Consider the following 13613-nt stretch of genomic DNA (forward strand, 5'->3'; position numbering starts at 1 on the left):
TCAAGGTAATTGTATGTACTCATGGCACATAGAATCTTCCAATATCGATTTATGCAGATCTTCGCAGTGGGAGTTACGATTGAAACAAAGATGTCCGACCTTGTAACAGAGTTAAAGAAAGAGTATTGATCTGTGTAACTACATTGTTACGCGAGCAAATCGATCGTGGAAAGTTTAAACTGTGAGAAACTGCTCGAGTGTAAGTGTCCCTTTCGAGTTAGATTGATCCGAGCACAGAGTGGGGGTAAAAAGTACGGTGTAGTAGGCAAGAAGATGTTGAGTGACTCATCTAGACCGGTTTAAGACCCTAAGTTTGTTACGCATATACAGGGTGTTCTGCGATGCGGAGAAACCGCGTAGTCGAAGTCAGCGAACGTTATCCTTAAGGATAAAATAATCGAAATGCTCGTTTATTTCGGGTTGGCGATGATGTTATTGATATTCAGTGGAAACTCGTATAGAGCCGATATCGGTACGTGGTGTATTTGACAAGTTTCACGACGCAGGGGTGTTAGCGAGACGACCGTGACTGCACTCGCAGTCAGATGGCCAGCTTTAGAATCGAGTGTGCAGTCCGTTATCACTCCACGTCGTATCTCGTTCGGCGGTGTGTATATTTATCTCGGTGTAACTTGAATCCGCAGCGAACGGAGCTAATCACGGCCCCGCAAATTCATCTCAACACTGAACTACATTAAGAAACGCGTCCAAACAAACAGAACCCGCTGCTTCAACGCGTTCCTCGTGTATCATAAGAAACTCCTGCGTATGCATTATCGTTGACAGTACATTATAAACACAGTGTATCTTTTATCGTGTAATACTCAGTTTGCCGCAGATACGGTTGCATTATTGGTTACCTTTCATTGAAGTCGCTAAGACGATTATCGTATCGTCGTTGTCACTCGATAATTGGATTTAAATATTGGAACCGAATAAATTGTGAGATATCATTGAGAATATTCTCAGAGGTGCTTCCGCGAATTTGATTCGGGAAAATGTTAAACGGATAGATTTAAGTGTCGAAAGTAAACGGAACACCGAGGAGAGCAGCTGCGATTCGGGATACGAAAAATGGAGTAGAGTGAACAGCCAAATGGCGTCACCGGCAGCGGACGCGCCAAACAATCCACCGTATTATTCATGCTGTCTCTAACCTGCTTCGAAGTCGAGTGCTGACCTGCGAGGCACAAAAACCGTTCTCGCACTATCAGTCCAAAGTCAGCAGTCACAGGGTCGGATCCAGCGACGTATCCAGTTTCGTTCATCGAATATCAACGTTCTCCCTACAAAGCAGCTACCAAAAACAATCGGGAACTCCCACAGGCGTTGGAGGGGCGCGCGATTTCGTTTCGATTTCGTGCACACTGCGATCCCTCGGCACACTCATTCACAGTATCGACCAGTGCCGTGTTTCAATTCTCGCGAGCCTCGGGCATACCATTCGAATCCACACTTTTCACTCGCAGCAAACTGCTCCAACAATTTTCAAGAGTTACCAACTACTTTCCTCCTCGAACTCCATATTCCCCGTCCGACGCGGAACCTGAACAAACTAAAATCACCCACCCTTGGCACTGATCATCGGACATTTCAATCGAAAACACAGCTGTTACTCCGTTTCAAGTTGCCGCATTCGAATCGTCGAGTAACCGGCCTGGATTCCAATCGCAACCGAACGACAACCGAAAAATACGGAACGCAACTCGGAAATCAATACACGTCGCAGCCCCTTACATCCGAATCATCGTCGGCGACGTGTAACCGGATTACACTCCGATCGAGCCACCGGCCGGCGAAATAAACGCAGTCGTATAGTTACGCCCCTGGGGAAAGCCGGTGTGGATGCACGCAGCGACGAGTTAGCTCACGCACACGTGGGTGCCCGGCTGCGTCCGAGCGCGCGGCGCCTATGCCGGTCGTTCGGCAGAAGCGTCGTACCGCCAGGCCCCCAGTGGTATATACATGGGCGTGCACACACAGACGGGGAAGCGCGTGCACGCACACGGACCCGCACACATATAAAACAGCCGATCATGCCGAAGCCACGAGTAGTGCTTGTGACAGCGTTAGCCCAGGAGAGCGCAGCCGGCAGTTCCATAGGCAACGCGGCCACGGTAGCGAGCGTCGGTGTTCTATGTACGCGTTCCGCGTGTCACGCGGACCTGTTCGAAAGACAACGTTCCCAGTGAACGCGAATCGCTTTTCGACGACGTAGCGGCGACGTTCCAACGGAAGCCGACCCGACCGCAGCGGAATATTCACCTGGACCAGGTGATCTCTCTGGCCACTGGTAGCTAACTGGTCACGTGTCGCGGGGATAAGGAGAGAATCTTTTGTGTGTGCTCCCGTGGCAGCGCCAACAAGCGGCTCCTTCGTGCGGCGGTGGCAGCGATAAAGAAAAAGAGACCATCGGAACGGAGACGCACGGTCACCTTTCCACACCAATAGGCGCTCATACCCGCTGAACTCTTTCGCGCTCGCGTCTCCGTTGCACTTACGTGCGTGCATTTAACGGCCGAGCCACGTGCTCCTCTTTCTTTCGCTCGCTCGCCTGCTCGCGCGATCCGTCTCTCGTTTTCTCTCCCCTCTCGCTGTTCACGGTTAGACGTGGTTGTTGTCAGTGGTCTGACTGCAGTCGCAAAAAACTCCCGCGGCTAGAAGAAGCCAGCGACGCGACGCCGCGCCGGCGAATGGAGAACGCGTTCGCCAACCGGGGTAAACGCAAGTGCGCTCCTTCCGCGCGACGCATCCGCGGCACGCATCGTTTGTTTACCTCGTAATCGTCGGGAACGAGACGGTCGAGTTCACGGTGGTGCTTTTTTCTTCGGTGTCTGCGAGACGCGCGTTCGGGATCGGCGGTCGGCTTTTGTTCGACTTGAGGATACTGCAGGATGGACCGGTTCAGAGTCACCCCGGCGAACAGCGCGACCCAGTTCGCGCAGCAACAGCAACAGTCGCTCGATTATGGTGAGTTTGATCGGCGAATCGTGTTCTTTTGTGTACCTCTCTTTGGTGTACCGCTGCCGTTGTTGGACAGTTGAGTGTTTTAGCTTCGAGTTTAATGGTTATCGTCTTTTCGTCGATGAATGTTAAGGGTAGCTTTTTAAGGGTGACGGAGTGCATGCTTTAGTAATTGTACAGTGGTTCGCAGAGAAATGGAAACATGTTTGAACTTTGAGTTTTCTTGCGTTTCACTTGCTTCTCGCGGTTTGGAAACGTTTGAACGCGTCGCATTGTCATCTGTGAACGAATTGGTAACGTTTATTCGTGTATCATGAAAATTTAGGATTGTACGGTGGTTGAGAAACCGATGTATGCAGATCTTGACACAATGAGTAAGATCCTGCGCAACTTTCTCCTTTTCCTTGAAAAGTGAAACACTTGTTCTTACGGTCCGCCAATTAAATTTAGGAATGAGGAAGTTATTAGTGTAATCGCGAATAAAAGCCGCTTTTCTCCGTGAAACGGGATATTATCGCCAGCCATACGATCCTCTATCTCTCCGATTGCCCGAAAATCGAAATATCCGCGAGCCACTCTAATTCTCGCCGTTGCCGAGCGATTCAACAACGAACGGCTCGCGCGCAGGACGAGAAGCCTCCTTGTTACACCGAGTCAGCACACATACTTGCGCACACGAGGCTCGAAAGGCTGGGGCTGGAATAGGTCTACTGAATTAAAGGTTTTCGCGTCAAGGTCGATCGATCCTCGCGGAGGCCCGATGCCAGGAGGCGACGTAATGGGCTTCCAGTTTAGCCCGGCGAAAGTAATCAATTAATAGAATCGGTCGATCCGTTTCCATTAGGCCCGGGGTACAACCCACGAACGGTCTGGACCTGGCGTGCACCTAATTCGCTCGTGAAATTTGTCTGGCCCGGCCTCGGCGAGACTTCTCGCTCGACCGGAAATCGATCCGTTCATTGATCCACTCGTAACACGCACCCGTTGATCCCCCGAGACCCTCGGCAGCTGGATAAATCCCTCCTAAATCGTTTTGATCCTCCAGATTTCTACTCTTGCAAGGAATCTTATTAAAAGGATCATTCGTGAGATAATAGCGGATAATAGTATTGTCTACTAACAAAGTTACGAAACAGATCATCTCCGTGATCGACGTATCTTCAATTTATTCGATACACTGCTAGCCCGGTGTACAATTATCTGAATTTCAGATTCTCTTAATTCGAATCAGTGTTTCCGTTGGAATTCCGATGAAAACGATAGCCTGATTGGCCCTCGAAGCTTTCGAGTCGGCGATCGAGCCAGATCCGTTACAGACAACCGTTCTCGAAGCCAATCGTCGTCTCGCCAATCCCTAAGCAATTTCTTATCGACTAGTCAACCGCCCTGCCAAGTTCGTGAGCTCGCATTTTTATTGATCCACTCGTCGTTATCGATATCGCGTTACCGATCATCGAATCGCGGCTCTCCGAACGAGTCGGCCAGACGATAAAACCGCGAGACGCGCAACGTAATACTGTTTTCTATTCGACGAGAGACCACTCGCTATCGTCACGAGGGTGGTTTGATAAATGTCAGCGTCGCGTTACAAGCTCCCAGATCTTTTCACGCTGACTCGGGAACCTATACGGCTTCCTCTTTTCACGCCGACGTTATTCCACCCTCTGTAAGTCAGTTATTGTTAGAAGACGGACGCTCGCCGATCACTTTGGAAAAATGAGGTAACTTACAAATGTCCATGTTTCTCGATCACGGTGTTGTATCGTTGCTTGACATCGATAGTGGCACAGGTCAAAGTCAAATTTGTTTTTATCGAATACAAGGCTCACGTTATGTTTCCATTTTTCTTATGTAATACAGCGTATTTCTATTTCCATCGGTTTCATATTATACACTGATTCATGATAATAATTAATCAGGCTTATATTTTTTTCAAGACACATTTCGTAAAGTGTTGTTCGATACACGAAGATCGGTTTTATTATATACATTATAATAATCGACTATCCTGCAACGAGTTAAACTTGAACAGTTGTGAAATCTGGTTCGATCAATCGGTATCACCGATCGCGGTCGATCAACACGAGAAATTAGGAGGTTAGTGCAAAGTAGCCGCGGTTTTGCGTCAGCCGCGAGAGCAACTCGGTCGTCGGCGTGCTAAAACTGAGGGGGGGGGGGGGGATTGTTTCCAGCGATGTGTTTACCCTTGATCCGAATTAGCCACGCACTCCTCTTCTGCCGTTTCCCTCGAGATGCTGACGTAGACCGGTGGGTGGTACTCTTGCCGACGTTTCTTTCGCGTTCTGTCTGTGTTGCTTCGACCGATCGAATTCTTTAATTAGAATTAAAATAGGGACACATTGTGACTCAAGATGTACTTACAAATTTTATTGACAATTAACAACTGTGCTGTGGAAGAAATTTGTCTTGAGTATCATAGACAATTTTATTCGTATGGTGAATTATGGGTCTAGTAGATCGATTGCTTTACTAATTGCGGGGGGCACAGCTGGAACCGAAAATAATTAGATAATGAATTCGATTGATCAGTGTCCCCCGTGTACTAGTGACGATTTACTAAAATCACAATCTACATCTTATTTGCGAAGGTCTCGGCGGGTAACACGGTTGCCGATCTGCGAACAAGGATCGTTTAAAAATCTATCGCTCCATCGAAACCCCTTCACGGCCGTGAATATCGCGACGCGCGCGAAGCTGTCAGCGAACACTTGTGAACCGCGATAGTGGCACCGGAGTCACGCGAAACAGCTCGCGCACCCTCGCCCGGCCATTGTTGCGCCCCGGCGATATTCAGTGCAGCCGGTCCAAAAATAAAGTATCGATGTAACGATGCAATTGTCAAGGTCGGCCACCTTGATTCCGCCCGAACCACGGCGATTCGATTGGATCAGTGTCTCTCAACCTCGGAAAGGAAGAAGCTCTTAATTCTTAAACGACTCGGCGTAGAGCTCGTACAATGGCAACAAGAGAACTTAATCGACGCCTAATCTAAATCTTAATTAAACCCGATTCAGGAACAAACTAGATCTGAACCAGATTTAACGCAGATCTGCTTAGATTCGATTAAAACCTCATTCCGACCGAATCCAGCTTCGACCTAGCTCAAACTTGATTCTGACTCGATTTCAACTTAACTTCGACACAATGGAGTCAAGCGAACTCAATCGAAACTTAATCCAGATCCAAATACGAATTCCAGCATTACAGTGTAAAGTGTCCAATAGAATTTTTCCATTATCGCGGCGAGAATAAGGAAAGAATCGGGACGAACTCGAAGCCCATCAGGCGAAAGTTGATTGCCAGCGAGCCCCGCGTCCAATCGGTATCATTTATCGAGGTTCGATCATTAGTCTCACGAGCGAGTCTCGGAGTGGCCGGGATCGAATACATTATCGAGAAAGCTAGTCGGGATTGAAATGGAAACGATCGGAGGTCGCTTGTCGCCGAACTTGTGCATCAGCGTTCGCGAGGCGTCGCGTCCGCTGCAGCGCGAACCATCGTTGACCTAGAAACTGGTCCCCGGATGACGCTGCTCGGACGACACGCGTTCATTAAAGCTGTTTTTTCATGCGCCACCCGCTCGCGGGATCGTCAACCCCGTAAGCTGCCTCATTACTCGCAACATGCGAATAGAAGGACGAGGCTACTCCGCTTGGTACTTCATTCCCACCCCTTTCGAACCCTTGCTACCCCTCTCTCCGTTAATCCTCGAACGTCCTTCTATATCGTATTCATCGCTTTTCGATGAAACATCATTGACATTTCGTTGCGATCAACGTAAACAGGAATTATACACGGATTAACCCTTTGCGGACGAAGATTCTTCGAAACGTGCGAAACCTTCGAATGAGGTTAAATTATATCGGTCGCTCAATTAATAGGAAGAAAGGAAACTACGTGCTGATCTCTTGTTCGCGACTTAGTCTTCCAAATGTGATCTGAAGGGTTAAAGGACAAAAGCATTTTATTTCAATATTTCGTATATTCAATATTCAATATTATTATATCGCATCGAATATCTTTGGAATTTTACAACCGAGTGATGATTTATCGATATTCATCTTCGACGAGAGTTGTCGAATTACTCCGTCAGCAACTCATATCTTTATAGAATTCTAAAAGAATTTAACGAAGATCTCTAATTTCCTAAGTACAAGTCGTATAATTATAATCTCAAGTATTATAAAATTGAAATTAATTTCCAAGGTACTAAGGCGAAAGGTCCTGACTCTCGCAGATTGTACGCGACGGTAATGAATATGTTAATAAGTCAATCCCTGTAACGTCTCGTAACTTTCACCCCTGAAGAAAAAGAGAATCGAGTCGAATTAAAATGGAAATTCTTTTTCCGGGGCTTCTTGGGGTCGAGCGTGAGAACCACTCCGTCAGGTCGGTCCCTCTAGCCAGTCGAAGGCTGAAGTTCGTCGACGAGAAACCAACCCTACTCCGGGCTCGGGCGGTGGGTGAAAGGGGCAGCTGCATCCCCTGCTACAAAAGCCGAGGCGAGCCGAGGGGTCGATAATCATGCAACCCCACCCTACCGCCGTTGTGTATTTCGCCGTGCAGTGTATGCGATCGTGCACGTGGCGGACTTGTGCATCCGACCTCTACCACTCTAACGCCACCCCCGAAAACCTTCGAGCATACGGTGCGCACCGTTGTCTGTCAACGAACGGTCGTTATAATTAGGCGGCGTGAAAAAGAGGCAATGTAATAAAATGTTCCTTAACGAGGTTGTTAATACTATCTCTTAACGGTTTGACGATCTTTAATAGTCCTTTTATATGATGGTATAATTTAATAGAATTTACGTAATTTTCATAGTGTAATTTGATAGCGTAATTTATGCAATTTAATACTATAATTAGTATGATTTAATTTAGGTAATAGTCTTCTAGTACACGCTAAAGTTATTTCATAGTCCCTACATTAACAGTCGAAGGTTCCCCAACGAATTCTGTAATAGCTATTTTAATTAATTAGAATCAGCAAGTTGTCGCGAGTAATATAATGCAATACCTTTTGGTATTATTAATTAAAAGGAAATAAACTTTGTTTTCTACAATCCTTCAGAATCTTATTAACAGGTTATCAGTAGGCAAAGTGTTAATTTCTGATTCTTAAGAGTGTTAACGAACTCGTGCATCACACACTCCGCGCGATCGCGTCCATTTTCTTCGTTTAATGAATCCACCGTGTTGTTTACTAAAGAGAACATCCAATACGGCTTCACGAAGTTAGTCACCTATCCAATGAACTTCACTCGCGTGTCCTCGGTTGACACATTGCTCGAACGAATACTAAAAAGTCAAGATTCCTCGCAGCAGTCCCTCCCTTAATCTCCAATACTCGATGACCCAAGGAAACTCGGTGCATTCGACGGATCAGCGGGAAGATTGGTTATTAGATTCGCCCGAGGAAAATCGTGTCACCTAAATTCGATGGAGGCGTTAACGTGTAACGAATCGTATTCGACGGAAAAGGAGACAGTTGAAATTTCAGCGGGATATTCGTGACGGCGTGGCGCGGCGGCGCAGCTACAATCAGCTCCGTTCTTCTTTCGCTTATGTCACAGTCTAAATAGAAGCGGTTTCGCGCAATATATTGCACCCTTTGTCGGGGTGTCACGCGAGAGACGTGGCGCCCTCAGACGAGCGAAACTGGAGCGTGTACCTTCGGGCGAGGGTAGAAGCCCCTCGCTTTGTCGTGCCACCGAGCCAGCGTTCGTCGTGATGCACAATACGCTCGTCTAAACAATTCTATCTATTACGCTACTCCGTCATTAAAGGACCAGAAGATAATCCTCCCCTCTCCACTCGCCGATTGATCCGATCCTCGTAATTGCGACTCGCAAACATCTCGCACAAAGGACGCAAATCCCTTTTTGTCGCAGGTTTAAATGTCACGCTGCACCACGGAGCGCGGTGTATTTGTTAAAACGGAGTTTCTTTATCGCGCTACTTTCTCATTAGCGAACAGAAAACAGTCTTCCTCTACGTGTTCTCTTTTCCGGATCCCCCGCAGCTGGATTTGTTTTTCTTCCGTGGTCCGGGGATATTGCACTTTCGCCCGCGCGATCGAGATTGTAATTACGAGCGGGGAACATTTTGTTGGACAATTTGTACTATTTTTCAGCGAGTTCGGATTATCTTTCGTCCAACAGAGTTATCGAGATTACTTAGATTTTTAATTGGGATTTAGATAGATTAGATGGTTCGATAGATATTCAGAAGGATATTGACACATTTAGGTAAATATTTAGATGGATATTTAGATAGAAATCTGAGATAGATGCTAACGTGAATATTGAAATAGATATTCAGAAGAATATTGACACATTTCGGTAAATATTTAGATAGATATCTAAGATACCTAAGATAGATGCTAACGTGAATATTGAAATAGATATTCAGAAGAATATTGACACATTTCGGTAAATATTTAGATGGATATTTAGATAGAAATCTGAGATGGATACTAACGTGAATATTGAAATAGATATTCAGCTACATATTCAAATACACATTTAGGTAGATATTTACGAAAACATTCAAACGAATATTTAAATGTTCAGAATATTAGTGTTCTAGATTCTAGATCCTCCTCGCTTCCAGTCTAATTAACGGCCGAAAACGTTCTCGTTAGCGACATCCACGGATGTGTCGTTGAATCGATTCATCCTGGACGCCATCGATCCCCCGTCTTGCCCGGCCAATCGAGCGTGTAATCGCGATATTCGAAAACACCGGAGCGAGCGTTGGAACGCATCCACCTCTCTCTAGGGGCTATCACGAGCCGTTGCTTTTGACCGACCGCTATAATTAATTTGAACTCTGTTCCCTGTGGCAGGGAAACGGGCCGTGGAGCGTGTGCCGCGCGCGGGCTACTTCCGAGCCCCGAGAGTTCACCGTTTAATCCATAACCTGTACAACGCGCCGCGCCGGGTCCCAGACAAGTCTACAGTTAACCACTTTGTCCGTATCCCTTGGCGCGAGTTTCGAGTGTAATGAGTCGGAGGAACGGAACACAGCCGACGATCGCATTGTTTCGCCCTATCCCCGTTGTTGTTTCCACGTATCTTCGGGCTAGTTTCAGGGTAACTCCCTCCCGTCCCGGGACGAGCGTGCATCAGCTTGCGAAACGTGTGTCCCGGCGCTATTGATTAACCCTGAGACCCCTTTGGGTCTTTTTCAACCTAATAACGGTCTCGGTTGCGCGGCACGACGGGTTCGCCATTTTAGACATTTTCCGCCATCCGATTCTCCGCAGGGACTTTCGCGTTTGAGGATAATGGAGCAAATTGATACTTCTGATCTAAGGAAATCAGATGAACGTACTGTTGAATTTAATAAAACTAGGAAGAGGAAATAGCTAATCAAAAGAAACGAATTACAGTAAAGCAGCGTCTCTTCAGTTATCGCTAACAATTCAGAATTCTCCAATACAATCGGTTTAACTATACCACGGAAATCATCTTCAGCAGCGATCGTCTAAAGCAAATACGTTTCACTCGATTCCTAACGAGACTGCGTTCCTCAAAATCCCCGGGATCCATCTTAAACCTACAGAGCCCTATTAATTATAATCCCTGTGACCCGGTAATCCCTAATTCCGGTAATAAATCAGCGCTAATCACCAATTACAAGAGATAATTTCTAATCGAATCAGCCGCATCTGAATCACGGTAACAATGTGTAATCCCGCGTCTCTCCCAGGATCACTCGAGATGCGTCGCGGACAGACAGGAGCCCGAGGCGTCGCGATTTAACAGCCGCGAGCCTGGTAAATAAGAGAAGGCGAGAAGAATCTTCTTCGCCGAGGGGGCGAAGAACGGGGAAAGAAGGCGCGTCGCGAGGGATGAGCGCTCGCGTTTGTAACGCGGACCTTTCGCTTTCGGAGCCGAGGATGGCATTGTGTACACGCCGGTTGAATATGTATTATGCATACGCGTGTCTCTGTCCGGAGACGTATGACGTCCGCGTGTCTACCGTCGCGACCGTGTTACGCCTGTACACAGAGACGTTTCGCCGGGCCTGGCGCGCTGCCAGAGACCAGAGAACCGGGCCTCTCTCTGTTTATCAACAGAGAATCATGCTAACGGGGCCGATCGCGTGAAGCCGGATCCCCATTTGCGTAACGCGTCGCTCCGTGACGCGCGGTCGCGAGGAAATTATTTTCAGAAACTTCTGCTCCCACCGGGATTCTTTTCTCGCCCGTTTCCTTTCATTCCTCTGGCTTTCGATCGTCGTTGGATTTGTGTTTGTTGTACTAAGTTCGGTTGTTTAGTCTTGCGCGGGTATTGTCTGCGGTTAACTCAATGGCAGGGGCGATAGCAGAGTTGATGGTTGACTTTATAATAGATTTCATAGTAAATTTTATGGTAAATTTGATTGTAAATTTGATGGTAAATTTGTAGTCTTGATCGATAGTAGAATTTAACGGATATCCGCAGTTGTATATCAAATTAGGGATTGAAATCGATTTACGTGGATGGATTCGGTTTAGAGCGAAAGTTTACCCTTTGCGCTCGAGAGGTGATCACCACTTGATTTGATACTGCAGAAGTTGAATATTTAGTATTTCGAATTAAATTGTGTATCGCTCTGTGAAATATTTAAATAAAATAGCTTTATTGCTTAATTTACGTGAATTGTCGTTAAATTAGTTTCAAACGATATCGTCTATATCTCGTTGGAAAATGTTAAATATTTCGAGTGCAAAGGGTTAACCTTTCAATATTTAGTAACCTAATTTAGTAAACCTGATGGAATATTTAGTATTTTAAATGAAACTTTGTATTGCTACAGGGAATATTTAAATAAAATTACTTTGTCGCTTAATTTATCTGAGAATTATCGTTGAATTAGTTTCAAGCAATATCGTCTATATCTTGTTGGAAAATGTTGGATATTTCTAATGAAAAATTTTCGAGTGCAAAGGGTTGATTAGCTATGAACTATTGTTCCAGGAAAAGTATATTCTGATTCTAATTATTCTCATGAGAACATACGAACATCTGTAAGACTCGCACTTAATATCAGTCGTTTGTACCGGCAATTGTTCCGTCCTTATCGTGAGAGATCGTTAGAAGCGTTCTTTCTTTCGAAGACTAAAGCTATAGTCTGGAGTGTGTAACGCGTTCGCCAACCGTTGCGAATACGACGCGCATCCGGCGTTCGTTTATTTAGTCACGGCCAGATTATTTTGGGAAACTCGCGATGGAAGTTCGCGGTTCGACTCGACTCGTTTCCTTTGTTCAATGGTAATGGTCTTCAGTCTCGGAGCGCCTCGTCGCATCGATGCCGACGCTTCAACAGAATCAGCACTCGTCGAATCCCGCGCAGCCGAAGCAATTTCCCTGATGAAACGGAAACCGAAAAGTCGACACTTCGAACATTCCATAACAATCCAATTCCAGTGGGACCGTTTCACATAGAAATCGAAAAATTCATTTTCTCCGTGACACTCTGTCGGAACATCTGATGAATGATTTCCGGTAAATCCATGAAATGCGAGTTGAAAAGGTCAATCTCTATGACAAATCTTGATTGCTTCGTTTGAAAAAATTCTTTCGACCGTGTAGAACGTAGACGAGCGGTGATCCGACAGTGAACGCGTTAAAAAAAGCGCGAGCAACGCTCTCCGCGCTGTGTTCTATCTAGGTCGGGTTAGCTTCCGTTTGCCCGGGAAAATTGTTGCGGGAACACTCCGTAGAAACCCGAACGCTGTTATTCCCATTGCCCGTTTCTTGCCAAATACGCAAATCGGTCCTCGGGGTTCCGTTACGCTTGGTTATTTAATCCTCTCAAGACGACGGCTTCTTCTCTCCTTTTTTCTAGGAGAAGTTTACACTCTAAACAACAATTCTCTGATTTACCCTGTTACTCTCGTCTGTACACATTAACGGAAGACAGCGAAGCGTATTATAATTCGCGGTATATTACAGTCACAGAATTTTCACAGAATTTTCACGTAATTTTCACTTTTATCGCTGGACGCGCATATTTACACACAACACGTTAAATGGAGGTAATTATGTTAAAGACGCGAATAATTAAGGTCACCCGCGATGTGTACCTGAAAAACAACCTAAAAGATAAGTCGAAAAATTCCGAGTAACACCGGCACAGTACATTTTATCAGGGACATTCGCGTATTTCATTTTCTGTATTTCCCTTTTTCCCGGAGAAGTGAGGAGAACCGTGGTATACGGCGTTTATCGCATCCCTCCTTCCCGATTTACGAGAGCGCGTTCGTTCAGTACAGGGTGTAAAATTTGAGGAACCTATTTCGGCCGGCATGAATGATAAATAACACGGATATAGGGACGCTCTCCGCGTTCACCGCCGTCGAACGATCAGAAATCGCGTCGAAATGGGACGAGCGGCAGCGTCTGGGGAAGTAGAACGAAGGGAAGAAGAGGGTGAGCAACGAATAGGGGGATGGAGCGAGAGAGAGAGAGGGAAAGAGATTGGTGTCAAGTGTTCCGCTTGCAGAGATATTGGGAATCAAGGTTGCCGATTTACGCGAGGATCGATAAACGCGGCTACCTCGTGATCTATTACGAAATGACCGGTTCCGACGGACAAGCGGAACAACGCTTGTCACCGTAGAATTAAATCTGAGGT

General features: G+C 46.3%; 1 protein-coding gene across 4 annotated transcripts in view; it reads left to right on the forward strand.

Moving 5' to 3' along the window:
* Positions 1–13613, forward strand: part of kcc (solute carrier family 12 member kcc) — a 209700-nt gene that overhangs the window by 11859 nt on the left and 184228 nt on the right. For 3 of the 4 annotated variants that reach the window (XM_076370242.1, XM_031969492.2, XM_031969494.2), the window contains exon 3: positions 1628–2970. The exons of the other annotated variant lie outside the window; for it this stretch is intronic. In XM_076370242.1, the coding sequence (XP_076226357.1) occupies positions 2895–2970 (76 nt within the window). In that variant the 5' untranslated portion in view covers positions 1628–2894. The remainder of the gene's footprint in view (positions 1–1627; positions 2971–13613) is intronic. 4 annotated transcript variants of the gene reach the window in all.

Source organism: Nomia melanderi, chromosome 8 (assembly GCF_051020985.1).
Source record: "Nomia melanderi isolate GNS246 chromosome 8, iyNomMela1, whole genome shotgun sequence".
NCBI classification, from domain to species: domain Eukaryota; kingdom Metazoa; phylum Arthropoda; class Insecta; order Hymenoptera; family Halictidae; genus Nomia; species Nomia melanderi.